Source organism: Triticum dicoccoides, chromosome 6B, assembly GCF_002162155.2.
Source record: "Triticum dicoccoides isolate Atlit2015 ecotype Zavitan chromosome 6B, WEW_v2.0, whole genome shotgun sequence".
Classification (NCBI taxonomy): Eukaryota; Viridiplantae; Streptophyta; class Magnoliopsida; order Poales; family Poaceae; genus Triticum; species Triticum dicoccoides.
The window spans coordinates 3087287-3114274 of record NC_041391.1 but is presented as its reverse complement, the minus strand read 5'-3'; the positions used below and the strand labels follow the sequence as shown (position 1 = coordinate 3114274).

The window sequence follows — 26988 nt, the reverse complement described above, 5'->3', positions numbered from 1 at the left end:
TTTCTCGGGAAGATGTGCGCAAGGCACTGTTTCAGATAGGGGATATGAAGGCACCAGGGCCGGACGGGCTTCATGCAGTTTTTTATAAGAGATTTTGGCATATCCTTGGAGAGGAACTAACTGACGAGGTGCTGGATTCAATAAACAACCGGAAGATCCCAACTGGTTGGAACCAAACTAATATTGTGCTGATCCCGAAGGTGGACAGCCCGGAGGTAATCACTCAGTTTAGACCTATTAGCCTATGCAACGTGATTTACAAAATCATCTCGATAATGCTAGCTAATAGGCTTAAGAAAATCTTACCTGACATCATTTCCCCAACACAAAGTGCCTTTGTCCCGGGCCGGTTAATTACGGATAATGTGTTGGTGGCATATGAATGTTTTCATGCAATAAAGAAGAGGACACATGGCTCTAACGGTTTCTGTGCAGTAAAATCGGACATGCTCAAAGCTTATGATCGTGTTGAGTGGGGCTTTTTAAACCAGGTCATGTTGAAACTTGGATTCCATCCACTTTGGGTGGAGATGATAATGGAGTGTGTCTCCTCGGTCAGGTACAAAGTGAGGTTTAATGGTTGCGAAACAGATGAAATTGTGCCTACCAGAGGTCTAAGACAAGGTGATCCCTTATCACCATATTTGTTCCTCCTATGTTCTGAAGGCCTGTCATGTCTGCTAGCCCACGAGGAGGAAATCGGGGGACTAGAAGGAGCCCGTGTCTGCAGAAATGCACCTTCTATATCCCACCTACTCTTTGCGGATGACTCACTAATCCTCATGAAAGCTAATATTCAGAATGCAAACACTTTGAAACGAGTTTTGGACATGTACTGTGGCAGTTCGGGGCAATTGGTAAGCACAGCAAATTCTAGTATATTTTTTAGCCCTAACACAAGAGTGCAAACTAGAGAGGAAATTTGCAATACTCTTGACATATTGACAGAAGCACTTTCGGATAAATATCTTGGCTTGCCTACTATGGTAGGAGTTGATAAAAGCGACTGCTTTCAGCATCTCATTGACAGAGTATGTCAGAGAATAAAGGGATGTAAGGAGAAGGTGTTATCTATGCAAGGGAAAGAAATCTTGATGAAAGCGGTGGCCCAAGCAATACCCACATATGCAATGTCAGTGTTCAAATTACCTAAAGGGATATGTAAAGCTAACACTGATGAGATTGCAGGCTTTTGGTGGGGAGATAATGAGGAGAAGAAGAAAATGCATTGGTTTGCATGGTGGAAGATGTGTATACCAAAGAAGAATGGGGGGGATGGGGTTTAGAGACCTTCACAGTTTCAACCTTGCTTTACTAGCAAAACAATGTTGGCGACTACTCCAGAATCCTGAATCTTTGTGTTCACAGGTCCTTAGTGCAAAATATTATCCGGATGGTAACATACTTAATGCGGGTCCAAAGAAAGGTTCCTCTTTTACTTGGCAGAGTATTGTGATGGGTATACAAACTTTTAAAAGAGGATGTATTTGGCGGGTTGGCAAAGGCTCACCTATAAATATTTGGAATGACCCTTGGATTCCAACGAGCGAGACACGAAAAGTTATCACCCCCAGAGGAGCGACTATGTTGGGAAAGGTAGAAGAATTGATAGACCCATATTCAGGCACGTGGGATGAAGAGTTGGTGCGTTCAGTTTTCAATCCGGTCGATGTCTACAGAATTCTGCAAATCCCACTTCGGGTAGACATGGTGGATGATTTCATAGCCTGGCACCACACAAAATCAGGAACGTTTTCAGTTAGATCAGCGTACCATGTTGAGTTCGCTCACCAATATGGAAAACAGTGGAACAGGACGGATAGGCAGGGAAGTCATCGTGAAAATGATATTTGGAAACATATCTGGAGGATGCGGATTCCTGGGAAAATAAAACACTTTGCCTGGAAAGTTCTCAGGGGCGTCCTACCGTGTTGAGGCACATTGGCAGGAAGACACATACCAACATCAGCACAATTCCCGATTTGTGTAGTAGGTATGGAGGATTCCCAGCATTGCTTGTTTACATGCCAAAGAGCCCTGGATGTATGGACACAGCTTGGGGTAAAGGAAGAAGTAGAACGCGCCGTCGCGGTGGACCGATCAGGTGCAATTACCATGGAGGTTCTCATGAGACGCCAGGCTATGGTGGGCGACCTCCCCTTGGCGGAGCTCATGGCGGTGGGTAACTGGTACATATGGTGGCAACGAAGGCAACATGTAAAAGGAGAAGAGATCAGATCGCCGGAACGTACGGGAATATCGATCAAGGTTCTGACCACTAACTTTGTGCGGGCTGAAACACCAAAACTACAAGCCCGGCAATGTGATCATATGTGGAAAAAACCGGTAAGAGGGAGTGTAAAAATAAATGTTGATGCAGCCTTCTACTCAAAGAACTTGTTCGGAGCCACAGGGGCAGTAGCGCGCGATGACAAAGGAGAGTACATAGCAGCAGCATCTTGGTTTATATCGCATGTTAGCTCAGTTGACTCGGTGGAACTGGTCGCTCTTCGTAATGGTGTGATCTTGGCAGCAAATATTGGATGCAACTCCATTATTCTGGAATCAGATAGCTCAAATGCGGTGGAGATCATTAACCAGGAGGTTTACTTAGGCCATGATGTGTCTATATACATGGAGTGTAAGCAGTTGGGGGCTGAGTTCTCCAAATTGGAGGTGATCCATTGCTGTAGAGAAGCTAATGCTGTTGCTGATGCCATAGCAAAAAATGTTCTTACGTCTAGATCATCTAGTGTGTGGGATGATGTGGTACCCGACTTTGTTTCTCACCAAATTGTAAACGACCTCGCTATTATTTGAGAAATAAAGTTGTTTACCTCTCAAAAAAAAAAACTCAGCGCGCCGGCAATTCAGGAATGCCCCTTCTCACCAAGTTGAATTGGCATCCAGGCACGGATGATGGTTACCCTTGATATAATTACTAACTCTGCTTGCTAGATTTTCGATGCTCTCGTTGTCTCGTTACCTTCCAGATATCTAAGCCTACCATGTTGCCCGCATACAACCATGACTTCCACATCATAGCAAACCTTGTGTTGGAAACATTACCTCTCTCTCAAGAAGCTTGACTACCTTTCGAAATGTTCGGGTAAGATTGTTTTGTGTTGGTTGTGCAGGTATGGAGGAATTGGGTTACATAAGAAATCCCTATTAGTTTGATAAACATTAGTTCTCAATCAAGGGAAATACTTATGTTGGGTTAATTCACTCTTACACTTGAGGGTTACCCAACCACTCTTACGAGAGAGCAAACACTCGACAGCTGACACATGCGCCTCTGTCGGAGCCAGCGGGTGCTACGTATGACGTCTCATGCAGGGACATCAGGTCATGCATGCTATCAGCAGGTACTATATGGTGGGTCTGATGGAGGTGTCATGTTTTTCCTATTGCTGCTGGATCAAAAGTGGTGCGACGGCAGTCACGATAGGCAAGGTGATATGATACGTCTTTGTCTTCCAGTATCTTCTCCGGAGGTATGTGGCTATCGACTCGGCAGTAGCCGGACAAGGGATGATGGTAGAGACAGCTTCAACGATGAGTTTGCGCACTCGAGCGGAAAAGACAAGATTTCTAATCAGGCTACACGTTGACGCGCGCCTGTTTTGTCCGTGCTAAAGTTGTTCGATCGAAGCTTGGCTTTAAGGATGAGAATCCCGAGATCAACATTGGGTTCGACTCATCTTCATTGGCGCACGTGCGATGATTCTCTCTTGCAAGCGTAACCTAGAGGTTGTGTACTTTTTGTTTTGAGTTTGTGTTTTATCATAGGGTTAGTAGCTGTTGGTGGAGTTTGTGTCGCCGGCATGAGGCCTCGGATATTTTCCGTGGGTTGATGTTGTTGACTACTACTGGATTTTGAATAATTAATAATATATATGACTGTCCTCCTTTTTGTAAAAAAATACGAATAGGGTATCTAGAGTGTTATTTTTTTGCCAAAAATAACCTAAACATGAGTGTGTGTGTGTGTGTGTGTGTGTGTTTGGCATGTCCGTATTTTTTCATCGTTCATTGCCATTGCCCATTGGAGATGGTCTCTCACCTTCGAGGAGACGACACGCCCAGGAACGCAAGCATGCAGTAGCACCGGTGTGAATCCATCTCAAAGGGAACCGATGGCCTCCTCGGAACTCTAAACGCACATTAATCATAATTAACCGGCGGATGGTCTGCTTGGAAACTATAAAGCCCGCGGTAACATAATTAACTCGGTGCGCCGGCAATTCAGGAATCCTCCTTTCTCACCTGGTTGAATTGGGCAGGCAAGGATGATCATTACCCTTGATACAATTACTAACTCTGCTTGCAAGATTCTCGATGCTCTCGTTATCTCGTTACCTTCCAGATGTAGGGGAACGCAATGGAAAACGAAAATTTTCGGTATAGCGAGCACGCCCAGGACCACTATGGAGACTGCATACAAGGTTTGATCTGATCCGTACCGACTCAAAACGCAGCGGAAGAAGAGTCGGTGTAGATCGTCGGTGCAGATCCCCGCAGCTAGGATTTACAACCTCCCAACCGCGAGGATGTACTCCCTCTCCGGACAGCCCTTCGGGAGGCGGTCGGACAGTCCCCCGGACGATGTCGCGGACAGCCCTTCGGGAGGACCCTCGAAACTCGGACGGAGACTCGAACAGCCCTTCGGGAGGACACTCGAACAGCCCCTCGGGCAAAAGATCGAAAACTACAATCTCTCTACGGGGTTGCACACATACGGTGTCTGCTATCCGGCAGTGCTTCGCCGTCCAGAACTAGTTCCTGCCGGAACCCAGACAGCCTTACGGCTCTACGAAACTCTTTTCGTGGGAGGGAGAGAAGAAGCCAGATAATGAATGGCATGTGTATGAGAGCAAGGAATGAAGAGATGACATCTCTCACCTCCTCTATTTATAGGAAAGCCAAGGGGTAGTGTGCCTCCATATTTTTACCAAAAAACCCCATGCATTAGGTCACACATGAGGGTGTTAAGGTAAAATGGGATGCCATGTGGAGCTCCAAGGAGCTCCACCACCCATGGCCGGCCACCCCTAGGGTGCCCCCCCAAATGGGGTTCCTTCCCTTGTAAGCCACTACCTTCTAGAACTTTGACCAAGTCCAAAAAGGTGGCTCCACATAAATATCCCAAAAAGCACTTTCACTATTCACGACGACATTTTTCAGCGTCCGTTCGAACTGAAAATATTTATGTGGGCTTAGAACATTTCCAATACCCACCATAATAATCTTCAACGCGTTCCGAAACAATTCCGGTTTTAGTGATTTTCATCTACGAAACGCATCTGAAGTGGCTCTGGCAGCTCCGGAACATTTCCGGTTTTTATCTCAGAAAATTCCAAAAAGCTTCCAGAATGATTCTGGCACCCTCCAAGAATTATCAGGCATTTGCCGAAACCATTTTGACTTAATGGTATATTCCGAAACAACTTTTCGGTATCATCGAAACTCATCCGATGACCTCTCTCTGCGGTACGATTCCGCTGTCCGAAACTTTTCTGGTGTCCGAAACTTTTTCGGTGATTTTCTCTCAGACTCCCTGTCTAGTATTCAACAGATAGATGACCCTTAAGCGAGTGACCCTATAGGTTCGGTGAAGTATAGACATGACCCGGAACCCCTTCCGATCAATGATCAACATCGGAGCCGTGGACACCCATATTGACCCCTATACCCACACGAATGAATATTCGAGTGAACCTCCCGTTGCAGTGAGCTATTCCTTTTGTTTCACGATATGTCACAAACACCCGAGGTGAGATTTAGTGCATTCCTGTGGATCAACAATTTGTCCACCATGCAAGTTACCTCGTTACCGGTTTTGTTCTCTTTTCTCGTTTCCGTGTTCCGGCATCCCAGTGATCAAATCACAATGTGTCTGGCCAGACGATGATGGATACCGTTACATCGAGAGGGCCCGAGTATATCTCTCCATCGTCGGAGGAGCCAATCCCAATCTTGAGCTATCTTGTTACTTGCCATACTTTTCCGTGAACCCGTAAGCCGCCGTAATAGCCACCCAGTTACGGATGACATTTAACAAACCCCAAAGTTCACGAAGCAAGTATGAAGGAACTCGATACTCTCATGGTCTAAGGAATTATGCAAACATTAACTTCTCTGTGTTATTAACCATTAACTTGTGACGGATGTATCTCATAGCATAACATCAAAATGGGTCGATTCAACACAAATGTTCTACCAACATCGTGCCCTCATAATTGCCAGCATAGACATGCCCCATGATCAGGAAAACATGATCATCATGCAATACATGAGCCAGTCTTAGAGGCAAGACGAGGAATACATTTTACCGTTTAGTATACCACACGTGCACATGAGTTTTCCTTCGAGCCTCGTGGATATTGCAGACTCGAGAATCATTGCAGTTATAGCATGGAAGCTAAACATTCATTACAAACTTTGGAGATACAAAATAACTGATATTACTGCCTCTAGGCCATATCTCCTACAGACTCCCACTTGCACTAAAGTCATAATCCAGTTACATGGCTACCCTAACACCAATGGCTATCCGGTGTTGCTCATGCTTTGCTCGTGGTAGAGGCTTCGTCATCGGGTCTGACACATTCATATCCGTGTGAATTTTGCGTACTTTTACTAAACCCTCTTCGACATGATGTCGAATGAGTTTATATTTGCGTTGAATATGTCTTGTCTTATGGTGCGAACTTGGCTCCCTTGCCTGAGCCACGGCGCCACTATTATCACAATAGATCTCCACCGGGTCCTGGGCACTAGGAACCACACCAAGGTCTTCAAGAAATTGCGTGATCCATACCGCCTCCTTGGAGGCTTCTGAAGCAGCAACATATTCTGCCTCCGTCGTAGAATCCGCCACAGTCTTTTGTTTGGAACTTTTCCAATCAACTGCGCCGCCATTCAATATGAAAACATAGCCTGATTGAGATTTGAAGTCATCTGGGTCAGTCATGAAGCCTGCATCAGTGTAACCACTTACAATGAGCTCTTCATCACCTCCATACACAAGGAGTAAATCCTTGGTCCTTCTGAGGTACTTAAGAATACCCTTGACTGCGGCCCAGTGTTCCAACCCTGGATCACTTTGGTACCGGCTGCTAACACTTAGCGCATAGGAAACGTCCGGTCTTGTACATAGCATGGCATACATAATAGAACCAACTGCCGAGGCATATGGAACATCATTCATTTGCACTCGCTCATCGAGAGTCCGAGGACTCTGATTCTTGCAAAGCACTGTGCCAGGTGACATGGGGAGTAGGCCTTTCTTGGAGTTCTCCATGTTGAACCTTTTCAACACCTTGTCAATGTACGTGCTTTGGCTAAGCGCTATCAGGCGTTTTGATCTATCTCTATAGATTCTGATGCCCAATACATATGCCGCTTCACCTAAGTCTTTCATTGAAAACCTCTTTTTCAACGAGTCTTTTATTTCGCTAAGAAAATTCACGTCATTTCCAATCAACAATATGTCATCCACATACAAGATTAGAAATTCTTTTGCGCTCCCACTAAACTTCTTGTAAACACAAGATTCTTCGTCATTCCTGATGAAGCCAAATTCTTTGACCACTTCATCAAAACGAATGTTCCAGCTCCTTGACACTTGCTTCAGACCATAAATGGCTTTCTGAAGTTTGCATACCTTTCCAGCATCCTCGTGAATGACAAAACCTTCTGGCTGTATCATGTATACATCCTCTTTGAGGTTTCCATTTAGGAAAGCCGTTTTGACATCCATCTGCCATATTTCATAGTCGAAATAAGCAGCAATTGCTAGCAATATCCGAACAGACCTAAGCATAGCTACGGGCGAGAAAGTCTCGTCGTAGTCCACTCCTGGAACTTGCGTGAACCCTTTCGCAACAAGTCTAGCTTTGTGGATAGTAATGTTACCATCCGCGCCCGTCTTTCTTTTGAAAATCCATTTACAACCAATCGGCTTTACGCCTTCTGGAAGTTCTTCCAAGTTCCAAACTTGGTTTTCGTACATGGATTCCATTTCGGATCTCATGGCTTTGTGCCATTCTTTTGAGCTGGGCCCCGCCATCGCTTCCTTGTAGTGCGCAGGTTCATCGTCTTCAAGAATGAATATTTCGTTATGAAACCATTCAGGTGGCTGGATAGCCCTACTTGATCTGCGCGGTTCAGTCACAACATTGTCTGAAGTCTCCGCATCATATGCGACAACTTCTGGCTTAGTTGCAGGGATAATTAGCGGAATTTCTTCCGGTTCCTTAGCCATATCAACAGTTACCGAAGATTCACTAATCTCATCAAGTTGTACTGTCCTCACACTTAATTCTTTGGCGAGAAATTCTTTCTCAAGAAAGACTCCGCTTTTTGCAACAAACACTTTGTGCTCGGAGGGTAGGTAGAAGGAATACCCAATTGTTTCTTTTGGATAACCTACAAAGTTACACTTGTCTGATCTGGGATCGAGTTTGGTAGGTTGTAAACGTTTTACATGTACCTCACACCCCTAAATTTTAAGATGTGACAAACTGGGTTTCTTCCCATTCCACATCTCATGTGGTGTCGTCTTAACAGACTTAGACGGTGCTCTGTTTAATGTATAAGCGATAGTTTCTAGTGCGTGACCCCAAAAAGATATCGGCAGATCTGTAAGAGACACCATCGACCTTACCATGTCCAACAGGGTTCGGTTACGTCTTTCCGATACTCCGTTTCTCTGTGGAGTTCCGGGAGGCGTAAGCTGTGAAACGATTCCACGGTCACTCGGATGTTGGCCAAACTCATGACTAAGATATTCGCCTCCGCGATCAGACCGCAGAAACTTAATCTTTTTGTTACGATGATTTTCTACCTCATTCTGAAATTCTTTAAACTTTTCAAAGATTTCCGACTTATGCTTCATTAAGTAGATATAGCCATACCGACTTAAATCATCAGTAAAAGTCACGAAGTAGAAATACCCACCCCGTGCGGCTGTGCTCATTGGACCACATACATCACTATGTATTATTTCCAATAATTCACCCGCCCGTTCAGGATGACCCGTGAACGACGTCTTGGTCATTTTCCCCATCAGACAAGCTTCACATGTGTTAAATGATTCAAAATCAAAGGACGGTAAAACTCCATCTCTCTGGAGTCTTTGCATGCGTTTCTTTCCGATGTGGCCAAGCCGACAGTGCCACAAGTAAGTGGTGGTGGTATCAGCCTTCTTAAGGCGTTTGGCATTCACGTTAAAGACATCATTTTCACATTCAAGATTTAGTATGAAAAGGCCCCCAACAATGGGTGCAAATCCATAAAACATATCCTTACAATAAAGTGAACAACCATTGTTCTCAGACTTGTACGAATACCCAATCGTGTACTAAACATGATCCGGAGATAATGTTTCTACACAACAGTGGAACAAAATAACAGTTACTTAGTTCTAAGATAAATCCTGAAGGGAGACATAGAGGCATAATGCCGACGGCTTGAGCGGCGATCCCAGTGCCGTTCCTGACGCGCATTACGACTTCATTCTTTGCCAGCTTGCGCACCTTCTGAAGCCCCTATATCGAGTTACAAATGTGAGCAACCGATCCGGTATCAAATACCCAAGACTTAGAATTTTCGCTAGCAAGAAAAACGTCAATGACATTAACTTGTATAACAATTATACCTTTTCCGGTTTTCCCGGTCTTCTTATCTTCCAGATACTTCTTGCAGTTTCTCTTCCAGTGTCCTGTGCCCTTGCAGTAGAAGCACTCAGTTTCATTCTTGGCTCCACCCTTAGAGTTGCTTTGGGAGCCGGTCTTACCGGTGCCCTTGCCCTTCTTTGGCTTGCCTTTCTTCTTTTTGAAACTGGCGGTTTTATTCACAAGCAACACTTGCTTGCGATTTTTCCGCAGTCCTCCCTCTGTAGTTTTCAGCATGGCAAGCACCTCTTCCGGTGTCTTCTCCATCCCTATCATGTTGTAGTTCATGACAAAACCGTCGTAAGACGGGGGGCGTGAAGAAAGCAACATGTCCATCATATGGCCAGGTGGAAGTGGAAATTCCAGGGCTTTAAGCCTTTCAGAATAGCCAATCATTTTGACCACGTGTTCGCCAACTGAACTACCCTCAGCCATCTTGCAATCCATCAAAACCTTCATGATATCATATCATTCAGACTTTGCGGTTTCCTTGTACAGATCATCCAATTCCCGGATCATATCACGGGGTTTATGGAATTCAAAATGTTTTTGAAGCCCTGTACTCATGCAAGCTAGCATGAGGCACTGCACTAAGTTGTGATCATCATCCTTTAGTGGCCCAGACATTTTGTTCATCTTCCGGGGCCTCTGTCGCCGGTTTAGCTGGAAGAGCAGTTTCAAGCACGTACAATTTCTTAGCGCTCCTAAGGACAATCCTTAGGTTACGGACCCAACCCGCATAGTTGTTTCCAGTCGTAGCTAACTTCTCTTTCTCTAACATCGGGCCTAAGTTGAACGCGGTGTTGCGAGCCATTTGATCTACAATGGAAAACACAAGCTTCACTTAGACTTTGTTTATAATGAAATTTGCACTAGTGAATAAACATTTTTATTCTAAAGTGTGCTCCCACTCAAATCAATATCTCTCAAAAATTGATTTTGAGTGATTCAATATCCAAATATCAATTCAACGTCATAGAATCATCATCTCATGACGAGGATTTCAATTGGTAGGCCAACTTGCCGATCACATCTCCATGTGACTCTTGTTCATCTTTCGATGCGTGTGTTCCGAGCTCAGGACGATCCTGCCATGAACGTCAAGACAACCAAGTGATCTTGCTGCGAGGTCTGACCTCACCCGCCTTACATTTCTCCAATCGTTCGTACCCATGCATCCATGGCGCACCCCGAAAGGATAGATGTTGTGACGGTGCTGCACTTGGGAGAACACTAACTACTTGATATTTTAAGTGAGAGATCACCGTAATAAAAGCAACTACCGCGCAATCAAGAAGGGTGCATCAAGAGGGATAAACATCTCAGGCAATTCATAATAGCAGCTATGTATACTGTTATAACCTGCAGCCATGAGATTTTATTTTTGAGGGAATGCAGCTATGTGTGAGATAAAATAAGACTACTGGACAAGGGACACACAGAGGGGTTATGGGCTGTTGATACCGGCCTAGGGCCTACAGTCCTACACGCGCAACTCCCGCTCGGTACGTGCAGCCACAACAGTTTGTGTTCAATGCAGAGGAGGATGAGGCGCTCCAGCGGGCGGCGCACGAGTCGAGGAACTCCCGTGGGGCGGCCGGCGACCATGAACAGGATCGGCCTCTTCACAGCTCAGGTTCGAACTCGCAAATAGCGCAACTCCATCGCGTATAATTTTGTGACTCGGAATATGTTCATAGGTTTTGGTAGAAGGAGCATCTATTTTTTATCTTATAGCACACACTGCGTGAGATATTAGGGATAAATAAGAAGAATTATAAATCAACAACGCTTGAGAAGACCACTTGTTTAGGATTGGTTCTGGGACTCAATGCGTGGGTACTGGATAATTACTCCAACTAAGTAGCATACTTCTCACAAGAACAGAATAGAAAGAGAAACACCACAGACGTGCCAGAAACATAAAATGAATCGATTGCAGTTTATGAATAACAAACAAGGACACATTTGATCAGATTACCAAACTTTGACTAACCAGATGCAACAATAACTCAATATGAGTTTCCCTTTCACCGTCCAGATAAATGGATTAATTCCGACATCCCACCGGCATAACTAGACTTGAAGGAGTACTCCTCGTTGCTTTCTCTAGAAATCGTCAACTGAAATTGCCTTCGAATTTCAGCATCCATGGGGTTCATACTACTAGTTGAAGCAGAAACAGACTGATTTTCGCTTGAAACTACTGGCAACAACTCTTTGAGCCTTGAGACAACCTCGGTCATGGTCGGCCTATTGATGGCTGTGTTTTCAACACAGTTCATGGCAAGGTTTACCACATTCTGCAGTGAAAAAGCATCGTAATGATCCAACAATCTCTTGTCCACGATGTCATGAATATTGCCCATGGCAATCTTATGGCGTACCCAGTTTGGTAGATGAAAGGTTTGAGGCTCCATCAATACTGGGGGCTGGCCAGTGATGATCTCCAAAAGCACGATGCCAAAGCTATAAACATCTGTCTTGACTGTGAGTTGGAAAGTTGCATGGTACTCGGGGTCGAGGTAGCCAAGAGTGCCAGCAGCAACAGTAGATATGTGTGTGTGAGCATCATTAAAAGCGCGGGAAAGCCCAAAATCAGATATTATCCCCACCAGATTCTTGTCTAGAAGGATGTTGGGGGTCTTTACATCTCTGTGAACTATTGATGGGGTGCATGACTCATGTAGATACTCCAGCCCTATAGTTTATTCAAGTTCATACTTAGTCAAAACAAGCATACATACATACAATACATGAAACAAAAATAATAATTGAAATATGGACCTTGTGCAGCATCAAGTGCAATATGAAGTCGTTGTTCCCAATTCAAACTATAGTCATCTCCTGCATCAAGACATACGAGATTATTAAAAGTTCCTTGATATGTGCATAGCACATAAATATATGTTATTATTATTGGTACTACTACCATTATTATTACTACTACTACTTCTACCACCACTACAACCACAACTACTACCACCACCACCACCACCACCACCACCACCACCACCATAATTATTACTATTATTGTTATCATGTTGCACATATATTCAAGCTAACAAATTATGTACACTGCCTTAATGGTTGAGCATGGAACCAATTGATGTATTAAGATCTTAAACCTGGATAAAACTGAGCTTTGATATTCGAGAGGTGGCTGATGCTTTTCCTTCTCTTTGTGGTAGTTTTTGTTATATCCAAATCAAATTAAGAAGAGAACCAACTATTACATTATTAGTTTAAAGTTTTCCTCTAGAGTTGATTTCTTTCTTTCTGGCTTCGAAAGATGCTTATAATTCCATCATGTCATGGTTATGACTCTACGAGTGTAACTATGCTTTCCTCAGTTTGTTAGCCACATATCTATGGACAATTAATTGAACATTCCATGGTTGTGACTTCAAGAATGTGCATCTAAGGCCTTACTTCTTACTATATCATCTATATATACATAGTAAATTAGGTCCACCAACTCAAATGCATTTACTCAGAGTAACAATAACAGTCTAGGCAACTCAAATGCATTTACTTATGGACATTACTATGATTTTTTATATTACTCTACAAAACACCATATATTCATATAATTTGAGAAGTACTTGTATCCCAAGGGTTAATTAGACCATGTGCTCAAGGTGTCTGTTTTGGTTTTTTGTTCTGGAGGAATTAAAACCCAGAATTTGTCAACCTGCATTTTAGATTTCACTGATTTTAGGTTTCGCTGAAGGTTAAAATTTATTGATTTAGATCACACACAACATCTATACAAATTTAAATACAACCTAACAAGTCAACAATGTTTGATATAAACATTAATAAAAGGTATAAATTAATAAACAAACCTCCTCTTATGAGCTGTTGAAGATTCCCTCTTGACATGAAGTCATAAATGAGAGCGAGGCACTTCTTGTTTTGGCAATATCCTTTCAAAGTCACAAGATTCTTGTGATGAACTTTGGACAAGGTTTGTACCTGTAAGAATATATATAGTTACCGAACATACAAGCCAATTGCATTTATTACGTATGGACTCTATAAAGGGTATATTTATCTTGCTGATTTATTGTATATTGTCTATTGAAGAATCCATGATTTGACCATGTTAGTTTCGTCTTATACCTCAGGGAGGAAGTCTGTTGAGTCCTCTATTGATGTTTCCATCAACACCTTAACGGCTACTTCATCACCATTTTCCAGTTTGCCATGATAAACAATACCAAAACCTCCTTTCCAATGATTGATTGGAAGTCATTTGTTATGAGCTTGAGCTCTACATATGTGAATCGTCTGATGTCAACATGTAGGGAAGTTTCCTGTTCATACATGGCATAATCCTCATGGTCTGACTTCCCTGCATAGTCAAGAGGTTACGTTTACATGAAAGTTTAGGTATGAATTTGTTGTTTCATGTCTACCTATTTTTGTTGCAGCAATGAAAGGGGATTTTAGAGCGTAAAAGTTATATTTTACCTTTCCAGCATAACTTCCAGATTATGCACATCAATACTAGGAGGGATACCAGTACCACAGGAACCGTCACTACAATAACCATTGTTTGTATGGCGTTCTTCTTCTTATTTGAGCAGTATGTATCTTTGACTTTTGAGCATATGGGGTTGCCTTCCAATCTTGTGACACAAATTCACAACATATCAATAAATAATCTCTCAAACATATTAGCTACAACGGCTCTACTAAATTATGATTGTAACATACCTCCCTTTTCTAGCATGACTAACCCTCTAATAGTTCTTATAAGGACATCCAACCTCTAAATTAACAGACTGCATGGTTTTCAAATCGCATCCCATTATGAGTAGGTCATTATCTTCCTCTCATGTTGAAGGCTCGCAAATGATAAATCATTTTGTAGTTACTAGATGCTAGTATATGCTACTTGGGTACATTTGGATAAATAAGAACCACAAAAGTATGACTATTTTGTGGCACACTAATTGGGTGCCACACAACATAGTTGCATTTGACAAGAGTTTATGCATATAGCTGGTTGAGCTATGGAAGTGTGTTGCTGCACAAGTAGAAAGTGAGCATGTGTAGCTCTTGTTTGGGAAGGCACGCCAAAGAAACATAATGTGTTTCTACCAATAATTTATATAATATTTGCAACTATTGTTTCTAAATGCCCATTATTTCGGTGATAATGAACCTTGGGTTGAGCCTATTGGTGTGTTTTCAGCTTGATCAGAAATATAAATATATCAATGAATTGCACAATACAGCACGTCAAACCTTAATTCAAGCAAACCAGCCTGAAATCTTCGAAGAATAGAATCAGGGATTGGCCCAACGAGCTGGTTGTTTGACAAGTTGCTGGAAAATAATTTTTAAAATTATTCACGTGAAATCAATATCATCAACCAAATATGCATTCAGACTTACAGAATTTTGAGTGACTTTAGTTGATAGTCTGGAATAGCTCCCGTCAAATTGTTGTGTGATAAATCCCTATATAGTTTTTGTGCTTGGGGTCAAAAATATGCCAACATAATCGCAATAAGTGTGTAGCATATCATAAAATTGTGGTAAGTACCACTTACATGTATTCTAGTGATACCATGTTCATCAATGATACGGCTAATCCACCTTTCAATCCACTCGCAGAGAGATTTCTGCGAAAGCAACTCATGTTACAACAAGTTCTATGAATATAGTGATTTCATCGAGCTGACATATATTTTCAAGATTATGTAAGCTTATTTATGTGGTCAAGGTTTATAATAAATTACATGTTCTTCTTTTCAAATAAATTATCTGTGTTATAAAGATCTTAGCCGGTAAGAAACATGACCAAGTGTCTATATAGTGAAATATTATACATAACAATATATATCTGGAGAAACACTTAAGTCAGGAGGGGGCTTTTGTGGAGCATTAAACTTATGCACTTAAATTGTTAAAAAAACTAAAATCCAATTCTTTAATTTCAAATGTATATGGTATTATGTTCTTACATTGAAACAATCCTTGGATTCTGGTTGCTCTTTGAGTAGTCGCAAGTCAAACCTTCCCAGGAATATTCTCTTGGGGAGCACGGATCTCCATTCCAGTTTACCCGTGTCAAATTGTAGTGGTTCTTGACTTCTTTCATGTAATTGACTACAATAGGAAAAAGACAGAAAAATATGAACCCGAAATAAAAAACATGTATATGTTGGTTATAGGGCTTATATGTATTAAAAAGATGAAAACATTAACTTAAGTAGTTGTGTTATATGAGGGCATCCTTTCCATTTCGAGATTGGACTTCGAAAGATAGAGGTTAGTTTTCAAGGTTTGGATTTCCTCAGGGTGTCTCCGTGTATACAAGGAGATACCTACCATGAATGAAGTATACTGGAAGTTACCCTAACTTCTCCCATCTCTCCCCTTTCCCTAGCCGAAGCATCTCCAACAGCCTAAGTGGCAGGTCATATTAACAATTTGCAAAGTTATTTCAGATGCAAGTATTTATCTTTTCATATAATTGAATAAATTGTATGAATTCATTCCTCAACTATGGTCTTGGCCATGGCTCATTGGCAATTTGACCTTTATATTCCGGTTTACTCAACTAGTGAGCCCACCGGCTGATGAACTTGTTTCTACTACTTTAATGCGAATCGTGACAATACCAAATGGAGTCGAGAATCTTTGGGGGCCTACATAGTGGTATCCCGCTCATTAACATTTCTTTATAAACGTGTGCATGCAGCTGGAGGTGCTATTCAAGCAACTGAATAAATTGCATCACGATCACGTGAATCTGTCATATACGTACTAAATGATAAGTGTGTAATGAACGTGCAGTATATACATCAGCTTACCATCTTTTGAGTCAGTAGTGAGGTTATCCATCCGAACGAGGAAGTATAGCTCGTACGCGTTGATCAACGGCGGGAGTGTCGAGCTGCCCGTGTTGTTCAGGAGAAAGGTTGCATTTGGGTTGCGCAAGAACCGTCCGTTCTGGTGCATGCTGTCCACCTGGAATCGTGAAGGGGAGAAGTCTGAGAACAGCAATTCGCCGGCGCTGTAGATGTCGAACCTCCTGTTCGGGTTGCTCCCATTGATCTCGGCAAAGTGAAAGATTGGGAGAATCTGCCGGCTCTTAGTGTCTACATTGGGATGTGGTGTTGAGGAGATAATCATCCCAGAGTAGTTCATGTCTAAAGTCAAGGCATTCTGCATGATGACCGACGGTATATTGAAGAAGTTATTGCCAGGGAGGGTCTCCACTTTATTGGTAGTATTGAGGTTCATCCAGGGGTAGTCTGTGGTGTGATTGTACCAAATGCGGTCATAGTTGTCCGTTGGATACCTTAATCAAACACAAGGACACAAAAAGACAGATAAATAGCTAGCACGGTACAGTTTGGCATTTACTTGCAATTTGTACGGGATTTAGCAACCCTGACTACTCATCACCTTAAGATTTACTTGTATTAGCTTTTGTTAGAAGCAATTGTAGGATAAAGGAAAAAAGGAGCAAACACTTTATGGATTAAGCTAGCAAATTGAATAGAAAACCATTGGTAGGCACAACTTAGATCTACTCCAAAATTATTATGGACGGACGGGACCCCTCATCTCACCTTGTGATTAAGTCGGCGATGTTGCCATATCTGACTCGATCAATAAGGTTGATTGAAACAGAAGTATTGACAAAAGGGTACATCGTATCTTCGAGTGGCCTTAGCTCCAACGAGGATATGAAGGGAATCCCTGAACCGAAGTTTACCAAGCAGACAGACATGGAGTTGCTCGGAGCAACGGTGAGCACTTCACTCCATCCCGCAGCCATTGGGTTGAAGTTTGTCAAGTTCACCATATCCCAGAAATTAACGCCGAGATGGAGCCCAAACAGAAAGAGTGACCCATCCAGAGTCTTGTTCAACCCATCATAGTTGCCATAAGTAAATGTGGCTCTCAATAGATACTTCTTACCCATTGTGGATGGCAGCGTATAGCAATTCCTTGAGCCGTCAGGAAAGCTCCTCAGGGTTTTTTGTTGCTCATTTTCGGCATCAGCCATAAACTCTTGAGAAATCTGTTTTCTCATGCCACCCTCGACAAATCCACTGTCAGGATTGAACCGTAGCCCGGTGGAGCTGTCGTTGTAGGAACTTCTGTTTCTCAATCCACAGTCGATGCTTATGAACCCTATACAATGGAGAATATATATCAATTTCATGTGCTCCAACATCCAACGGTTTGGGATTGATTGATGCAAGATCACTAGCCGTGCACTGGCTACTCAGAAGCTAATAATAATGTATGGATGTTCAAATTACTGTAAAGCTGATAATAATCGCATGCTCAAGTAAACACAACTGTACTGTATGCATTGCAGATGGAGCATAGCTTAAAGGACTGTAGGATCTACAACTGAAAAGCTAAGAGGATATGGGTTGTGTTACCAGAAGGAGGCTGGCCGTGGACTTGAATCATCATGACCAGGTTGAGCAGCAGCGCCAAGATCCATGCCAGTTTGGTACTTGGCCAGCAAATGAAATTGATCACCATGGTTTCAAGCGAGAAACATCTGCTACAAGTGACTTCTGGAGTTAGTTATATAGCAGAGGAAAAATTAATTAGCAAGGTTTAGTGACTTGGCCTCGATCGGCACATGCGGTTAACGGTGTGAAAGAAAACTAAAGTTTTGTTCATCGATCGGTAGGTGAACTTCTCTTCAAAGAAATGCAACTTGCATTAAACTAAGGAATTAATAGAGATAATGCAGGAACACGTGCGTTTTGAGCAACCATGCAACTCGGTCGAATAAGCTATAGCGAAAGCACATGTTGATATTTCGTTGAATCAGTTTGGTATGCTAGGTTAAGGACAAACAAACTACAGTTAGAAGTCTAAAATAAAAGAAAAACATTCACATGGGGCATTTCTTAATCAATGATCATTAAGCCAATGATCATTTCTTAATCAGCAAAAAGACAGTCAAGTTGAAGCCACGTGGTTAAGAGGCTGGTGCATCCGGAATCCAAATATAAAACACTGCGTTGGATGGGTCTTTGCTGCGAGACATGTGCTGCTATATTCGAATCCCCTCCAACGTAAACAATGTGCGGGAGCCACTAAGCAAAGGATCATTTTTTAATCAGCCCACGCGATTAAGAAACGATCTCAAAGCAGCCCACGCCAGCTTGACCAAGACCTGGGAATCAATCCCATGATTGCACGCGACGCTTTGCTTTGGCTCGCATGAATTAGCAGTCTGCTTGGACGCTAGCTGTGTACATTTGTCTTCTCCTCATTCTGGCGGAACTGATCGAGCTACCTGGTACGCGTGTGTTGTTGAAAAGTATTGGGTAGCATTGTCGAGGTCACGGCGTATCGACGGGACGGAGGTCAGCCAGTCGATGAACGGGACGACGCAGGCGGCGCCCCATCTCTCGACCAGAGCCAGCATGTGAAGTGCAGCAGCACCTCGCGAATCAGGTGCATCCGCCTCTCAGGTGGGAACAGGGATGACATCACCGGCTCGTCCCAATCATTATAGGAACAACCACCTGCCTTCAGGAAGTCTGAGATTGATAAAACAACGAACTACCTAAAATGCCCCTAACTACCCAATATAGTACCAGAAATTTGATGTAGTATTGCCTTATCTGGGCCGTCCAACCACAAAAACAAATGGTCCAAATTGACTTGATGCAGGTCTCTAAACCCCGGGTCCCTCCGTATCTCTGTTTTTCTCTTAGGTGTTAGGTGTTAGGTGCACGTTGAGTTTCATCACTTAGTGGTTGTTTGGATACACGGAATTAGTGATGAGTTTTCTGTAAACGGTTTTTTAGCAATTTTTTTAGCAAAACCGGTGCTACAAAATAATTCTGTTAATACTAGTTTATGTAAAACTTTGTTTGGGCCTAGGACGATGCCTATTTCCCTAGCGTGAGTTGGTGACGTTCCAAAGCTAGAGGCAACGCTTCATTCAACGATGGTGTTGCCAGGGCCCGGGTACCGGCGGCAAAGCAGGCTGATCATCTACTTTCTCGCTGTCATTCCCACACGGCCGGTTCATGCAGATTGCCTTCTCCGTTGAGATGCTCCTCAATCCAGCCACGCTCACGGTCGAGGTGGTCATGGGCCACCTCCAGGCATGCCTGAATGACACTAGTAGAAAAGGGGGCAATGGTCCTGGCCAGGTCAGCCCATTAGTCCCGGTTCAATCCAGAACCGGGACCAATGGTGGCATTGGATCCGGTTCGTTAGCCCCGGGGACCGGCCGGGCCACGTGGGCTATTGGTCCCGGTTCGTCTGGACCTATTGGTTCCGGTTGGCGGGACAAACCGGGACCAATGGGCCTCGCTCCTGGGCCACAACCATTGGTCCCGGTTGGTGGCTCGAACCGGGACCAAAGGCTTCCCTTTAGTCCCGGTTCATACCACCAACCGGGACTAAAGTGTTGGTCCTCGTTGCGGCCAGAGTTTAGTCCCACCTCGCCAACCGAAGGGGGCTCACACCGGTTTATAAGCCCCTCCCTCTCTGCCTTGTTAAGCCGCTCTCAAAGTGAAAATAGATGCCCTTATACAGGAAATTTGACCTAAATTCATATTGAATTTCTCTGAAGTTAGTAGAAATTTATTATGAATTTAGATCTAATTTTCCCTATAAGCGCGTCTATGCTCATTTCTAAGTAGTTTTTTATATAGTTTTTTTTTCTTCTTATTTCTGAGTTGTAATAAATCATTAAAAATAAGCATCTATTCTCATTTTTTTAGTTAAGTTAATCACAACTATTTTTTCTTCTATTTATTTCTGAATTGTAATAAGTCATTAAAAATAAGCATCTATGCTCATTTTTTAGTTAAGTTAATGACAACTGTTTTTTCTTCTATGTATTTCTGAGTAGTTTTTTATATAGTTTTTTTTTTCTTTTCTGCTATATTTATTTTTTTTCTTTTTATTTCTGAATTGTAATAAGTCATTAAAAATAAGCATTTATTTCTGAAACCAGATGTGCGCTTGCTCCGCATCTTCAGCAGTGTGGGACACATCAAGATTGCGCGCTCTAGCTGAAGAAACTTGACGACAGGAGCAGTCCCCTGATGTTCATTGGCTACGAGATTGGCTCCAAGGGTTACATGAAGTATAACAGTGGGAATCGATATGGGCGTCCATGGCTCCGCTCGCGATGGCCGGCGTGGTGGCATTTGCCGTGTGGGCGACCGTAATTCCAATGAGGTGAAACGTGCAGGCATGCACACATGCAGTAGCAGTGCAGTACCAGTTTGAACGCAAAGATGAAATGAATCCATCTCAAACGGAACTGATGGCGCGCCGGCAATTTATGAATCCCCCTTCTCACCAAGTTGAATTGGCATTCAGGCAAGGATGACGGTTACCCTTGATATAATTACTAACTCTACTTGCTAGATTTTAGATGCTCTCGTTGTCTCGTTACCTTCCAGATATTTAAGCCTACCATGTTGCCCACATACAACCATGACTTCCACTTCATAGCAAACCTTGTGTTGGAAACATTACCTCTTGCTCAAGAAGGTTGACAACCTTTTGAAATGTTGGAGTAAGATTGTTTTGTGTTGGTTGTGCAGGTACCGAGGATTTGGGTTACAGAAGAAATCCCTATTAGTTTGATAAACATTGATTCTCAATCGAGGGTAATACTTATGCTGGGTTAATTCACTCTTACACTTGAGAGTTACCCAACCATTCTTACAAGAGAGGAAACACTCGAGAGCTGACACATGCGCCTCTTTCAAAGCCAGCGAGTTCTATGTATGACGTCTCATGCAGGGACGTCAAGTCATGCATGCTCTCAGCAGGTACTATATGGTGGCTCTGGTTTGGTTGGCATGTTTTTCTTGTTGCTGCTCGATCAAAAATGGTGCAACGACAGTCACTGAAAGCAAGGCAGTATGATACGTCTTTTCCTTCTAGTATCTTCTCCAAAGGTATTCGGTTATTGAGGCAACAGTAGCCGGACAAGGGATGATGGTAGACATGGCGTCAACGATGAGTTTGCGAACTCGAGTGGAAACAAAAGATCTCTAATCAGGTTATGTCGACGCGCGCCCGTTGTGTCCGTGCTAAAGGTGTTGGATCAAAGCTTGGTTTTGAGGATGAGAATCCCGAGATCAACACTGGGTTCGACTCGTCTTCATTGGCGCATGCGCGATGATTCTTTCTTGCAAGCGTAACATAAAGGTTGTGTACTTTTTGTTTTGAGTTTGTCTTTTATCATAGGGTTAGTAGCTGTTGGTGGAGTTTGTGTCGCCGGCATGAGGCCTCGGGTATTTTTTGTGGGTTGATATTGTTGACGGCTGGATTTTGAATATTAACTTTTAGGATTAAGATAGAGCCTCGTAGGATGATCTCCTCGTAACTGTAAAGCCAGCATTAACGTAGAGTAATTAACTTGGGCGTGTTTCAGCTCTCGAGGAGACGAATGGCCGCTGCTGGATTAATTACTACGTTTGAACACAACGAGGTTGAAAAAAGGAGAGGGAGAGGTCGTGCTCGTGATTTATATAAATGGGCCTCTCTCAGCAATCAGCAATTCACCCTCGCCGTCTCCTCTCCCTGAACCTCACTCTCGCCGTTTCCTCCACCGGCTCGTCTCATCCTCTCCCACCCCGGCCGGCGATCCTCCATTCTTTGATCAGTAAGTGCATGCAGACATCACCGTGTACTCCATCTCATATATCATGCGATTCACTGGCGTGTCTCTCATCTATGATTCTCGCAGCTCTACTACATACGGGAGGTTTGTGAGGCATGGCTTTCGCTGGCGTGTCTCTCATCGCCGACGGCAGGCTGTGCGCCTCCACCGAGTCCGTCTTCAACTGCGGCGCCGACAGCGGGTACCACTGGCTCGTTGTCGAAGGCTACTCCCGCACCAAAGAGACAACTCCCAACGGGAAGTGGATCCAGTCTCGTCCTTTCATCGTTGGAGGCCGTCGCTGGAAGGTCCGCTACTACCCTAATGGCTATGGCGAGAATGACCAAGAGTTTATCTCGCTTTTCCTTTCCCAGGACGAATATCTCAGGAACTATGTCCAGGCTCACGTTGTCTTCAGTTTCATTGACCAACCTGAGTTGCGAGTGCCAAACCTCATCTGTCAAAGCCAACCATGTTACTTCTATTATGGCTGCAGTCTTAGTGATCAGCCAGGAAGATTTGTGACAAGGGAGGCTTTCGAAAGATCAAGCCATCTCAAGAATGACAGCTTCGTACTACGGTGTGATGTTGTTGTCCTTGACAAGAAGGATGACGAGAGCGATGAGGAAGAGGAGGAGGAGGAGGAGGAGGAGCATGCTCGTCCGTTCATTAAATTGCCACCGTCCGACTTGCCAACCCATTTTGGCGACCTGCTCCTAAGCAAGGAAGGTGCCGACATTACATTTCAAGTTGGCGGCAAAAAGTTAGCTGCACACCGCTGTGTGCTTGCAGCCAGATCTACTGTCTTCAAGACACAACTCTATGGTGGCGCCATTAGTGAGGGCGCTGTTGCACTTGCACCAAGTGTTGTGAATATAGATGGCATTGAAGCAAATGTCTTTGCTGGCTTGCTTACTTTCATCTACACTGACGGAATGCCTGTCTTTGAGGATGCAATGCCTATTGGGTTTCTGAATAGTGACAAAGGTGAAAAGCATGCAACATGGCTGCTGCAGTTGCTTGAAGCTGCAGAGAAATATGATCTCAAAAAGTTGAAGTTGGTCTGTGAAGAGAAGTTTGCCAATCTGATATGTGAGAAGAGGGTTGCAGACGTTATTGTCGTGGCTGAGCGGAGACGGTGCCGCTGGTTGAAGGAGGCCTGCTTGGAGTTCATCAAAACTCACACCAGTTTGCACAAAGCTTTTACGGCGGATGGCCTGGAGCAGATAATCAGGACCTGCAGCCCCGCCGTTCTCGAAGAGCTCATTTCCTCATTTGCTTCCAAAGACGGTGCAGGTTCGTACTTCTTGTATATAGTACCAATCCGACCCTAGATATGGCAGGGTCACTGTCCATGCATGTGTCAATCGTTCAGTGGCTTTGAGTACTTACTGTTCTAACTCTGATTGCAAGTTTGTGTGTCATGCATCCCACTAAATATATCTTTTCTGCACTCTTTCATTTGCATCAGTTGCCACCAGGCGCAGTTGGCTAAGCTGAAGCCGGAGATGCTGGATCCAAGAGGCGCAGGACGGATGAGGCCTAGAGATCATGCTGGGTTTCTCTAGTTTGCCTTAGAGCTGATGTTGAAGCTGGAAACCCCAGCAAAGCATCTTATCTTTTGTTCTGGTTGAATGTTGGAATACTGAATATGCATGCATGGGGTCTTTGGTAGACCGTCCGTTTGGGTAAAATGCCTTTTATCTGAAAAATATAATGAAGATAACATCTTCTGGCAATCATGAACTTGGAAAGGGTGGTTATGGTGTGGTTTTCAAAGGAAGACTACATGATGATGGACCGATTACTGTGAAATTCTTGCATTGTCTGCAAAGAAAATGGGGATACTTACATAATGAAACGGATTAACAAAGAGGGGAGACCCGTTAGTCCGATCAAGAACGCAACGAAATGGGGTAACGTCCTAGGTGTCATCGCCTGTGAAAACTGTGGCATCAATGTTAGATGCTTAAGGGGACCTAAAAACAAGCCATGGCCAAACCTCCTATTAGGAAAGATGAGAGATATTTTCAAGTTCAACGACCGAGCCAATGCACTTGCAGAAATGCATGCCATGCGTGTGTTCACTAAGGCCTCGAATAGTAATAGATACCGTGCATATAAGCTACTGGACGATTGGTGTAATTTAGAGGATATCAAAAAGCTATATCCTAGTACTACCAATGAGGAATGGAAGGAGTTTCTTCATTACCGAGACTCGGATACATACAAATAGGACAAAGAAAAGTTTGTGCAGCTCCGAGGCCAAATTGTAGGGAATCGCAGTCTAGGCACCCGTGGTTGTGAAGTTAAGCAGCCAATCTGGGATAAGCATGATGATATGTTTTCTTCACAAGGTCAACAGACACCCTTTAGTAATATCTTGGATCCGTGTGCCAAAATGTATTTTCGATCTCTAGCATTGCTTCATAAAGAAACCAGATTCTACTACTACGAGGACCCTGTGGTTGCGAAGGCGGCCGAAAGAGCAGTACGTAATTAGCCTATACAACCACGCTTTCCATCATATATATGTTTAGGAGCAGTTTCTAAATGATATTAGTTTGTTCATGTAGGCAAATTTTACCCAAAACAAACCAAGCTCTAAAGAGTCGCTAGATGCCCCAAGGTGGTCATCCGACCCAATTCTGTATGCCGTCCAAAGGAAGAGAGAGCCCACATAATGCCGTAAGCTCGGTTCCGGTAGTACTTTCTGGGATGCCTACTATCCCCCAAGGAAACGATGACTAAGTCGGAAAAGAAAGAAGGGGCAGAGACAATATAGATCAGTTAGTGAACGAAAGGTTAAAGGAAGTCTTACCTGATTTTATGGCAGAGGTTCGGAAGCATATTTAGTCCAAAAGGTCGACAAATATGCTAGAAATGGTTGATACGGTGCCGTCCCTTGCTCCCACAAAGATCAGAAGCCCCTCGGTCATTAGTGTCATGCATGGTCATGGTGGGTCACCACATTCGTTGGATGAAGAATTTCCTTGCACTCTCCTAGCTTGAGTGAGTACTAGTGGTGACTTGTTGGAGGTTGCAAAAGCTAGTCTTTATAGGAAATGTCATGCACAACAACAAATTGGATGAGAACGTGCGGAAGGTTTCTTTGCTTAACGTGTTCCCACAATACCACAATTCGATTCTGCCACAGAACATTTATAGAAGAAGGTGATGACCATATCCCCTTGCGGAATGCATGCTTTGATGGTTACCTCAAGTGGCCTGCAATGCATATCATAATGGAAAAGCCGTCCCCAACCAAAACACCGTCTCCGAGCATCCCCGGCATTGCAACACGATCACCATCTCCCAACATCCTCTAGGTCTTTGCAACCCCGTATCGGCTAAGGAGGTGCACGAAGAGCACATGCTTGAAGAACCACAAAATCATAATTATGCAGCAGATGAGGAGACGCCGCCAGCCCATCCCGAGACGCAACCTTGCAAAAAAACAAAGTTTACTCCAACAACACTCAAGAATTTGGTGGCCCAAAAAGCGATGTCTTGTCCGTCCGCTTTTGTCCAAACGGTGAAAAAAAGAAACACGCATCTAAATGCTATGAAAATGAATAGTAAGGCAAAAACTTCTTTCACCACAAGTACAAATGGTAGACCACCTGTAAAGGAGGCATCGAAGAAGTACTTGGCATATGAACCCAAAAGCACCTGTCTATATCCCGTGTCTAAAAATGCTACCAGACAATGTGTACGAGCACCTGAGCTAGCCAATAATAAGCAAGGATCCATTATTAACCCAACACAATACACTGCGAAGGTGCCAAAGGTATATACTTTGTTTGAAAATTCAGCAGGGACAAAATATATGTAGATTTCAAAGAGATGTTCTATATGTTCAGATTCTATAGTCTTGAAACTTGCCTAATGAGGCTATGAGCGTTTTTTTCAAGCCATTAAGATAAAAAGGAAGAATATTTTCGATGTCGATATAGCCGACCCTTATCTCATGAACGAGAAACAACTAAAAATGAGGAAGGGAAGCAGTGCATGAAGAGTTATCTTCTGAGTTTAATACAACAGAACACGCTTAAAAACATCCTCGTGCCGTACCAACCCATGTACACTAATATCCGAAGACTGGTTTTGCAACCTGTCATTTTTAACATTTTGTTTGTACTTTGACCAACTGTTAGACTTCTATACTTATTTATAAGCTTTTTATAAATAAGAGCCATACGAAATATTTTTTTAAATATAAATATGATAATTAGTCAGATCACACGTTGTTAAAATTTTAGTAATAATATTATTTATGATATTGTTTTAATATCTATCATTAAAAATTACATGTGCCCAATACTAAATTTAAATCATATTTGGAATGAAAGTTACATGATTTTGCATTTGATTACATCGTGCCTTAAAATACAATTGAACCAAATCACTATACTGTGGGGAAGATACTGAAACATAAAGTTGCGTGGGTTCATAGATTAATTTGTCATACTTACATGACTATAGAGTATATATGTATGTGTTTATCCTTTAAACGTATGGTCTCATAAATATCTTGACAATAGTTTCTAGTTTATTATTAGGTATATGCAAATAGAATATCTAGAAACATTTAAAATATTTAGGAGGAGCTTGGTATCAAATCATTAACATGATGATTTATTCTTTTGTTTCAAATGTTATAAAAGA

General features: G+C 43.1%; 1 protein-coding gene and 1 pseudogene across 1 annotated transcript; one reads left to right on the top strand and one right to left on the bottom strand.

Moving 5' to 3' along the window:
- Positions 1-11710: 11710 nt before the first annotated feature.
- LOC119322251 lies at positions 11711-18206 on the bottom strand (annotated as a pseudogene).
- A 4230-nt stretch (positions 18207-22436) lies between these two features.
- LOC119323828 (BTB/POZ and MATH domain-containing protein 3-like) lies at positions 22437-23888 on the top strand. Its single transcript, XM_037597535.1, has 2 exons — positions 22437-23616; positions 23734-23888. The coding sequence occupies exons 1-2, from the start codon at positions 22437-22439 to the stop codon at positions 23886-23888; spliced, it is 1335 nt and encodes a 444-aa protein (XP_037453432.1).
- Positions 23889-26988: the final 3100 nt, after the last annotated feature.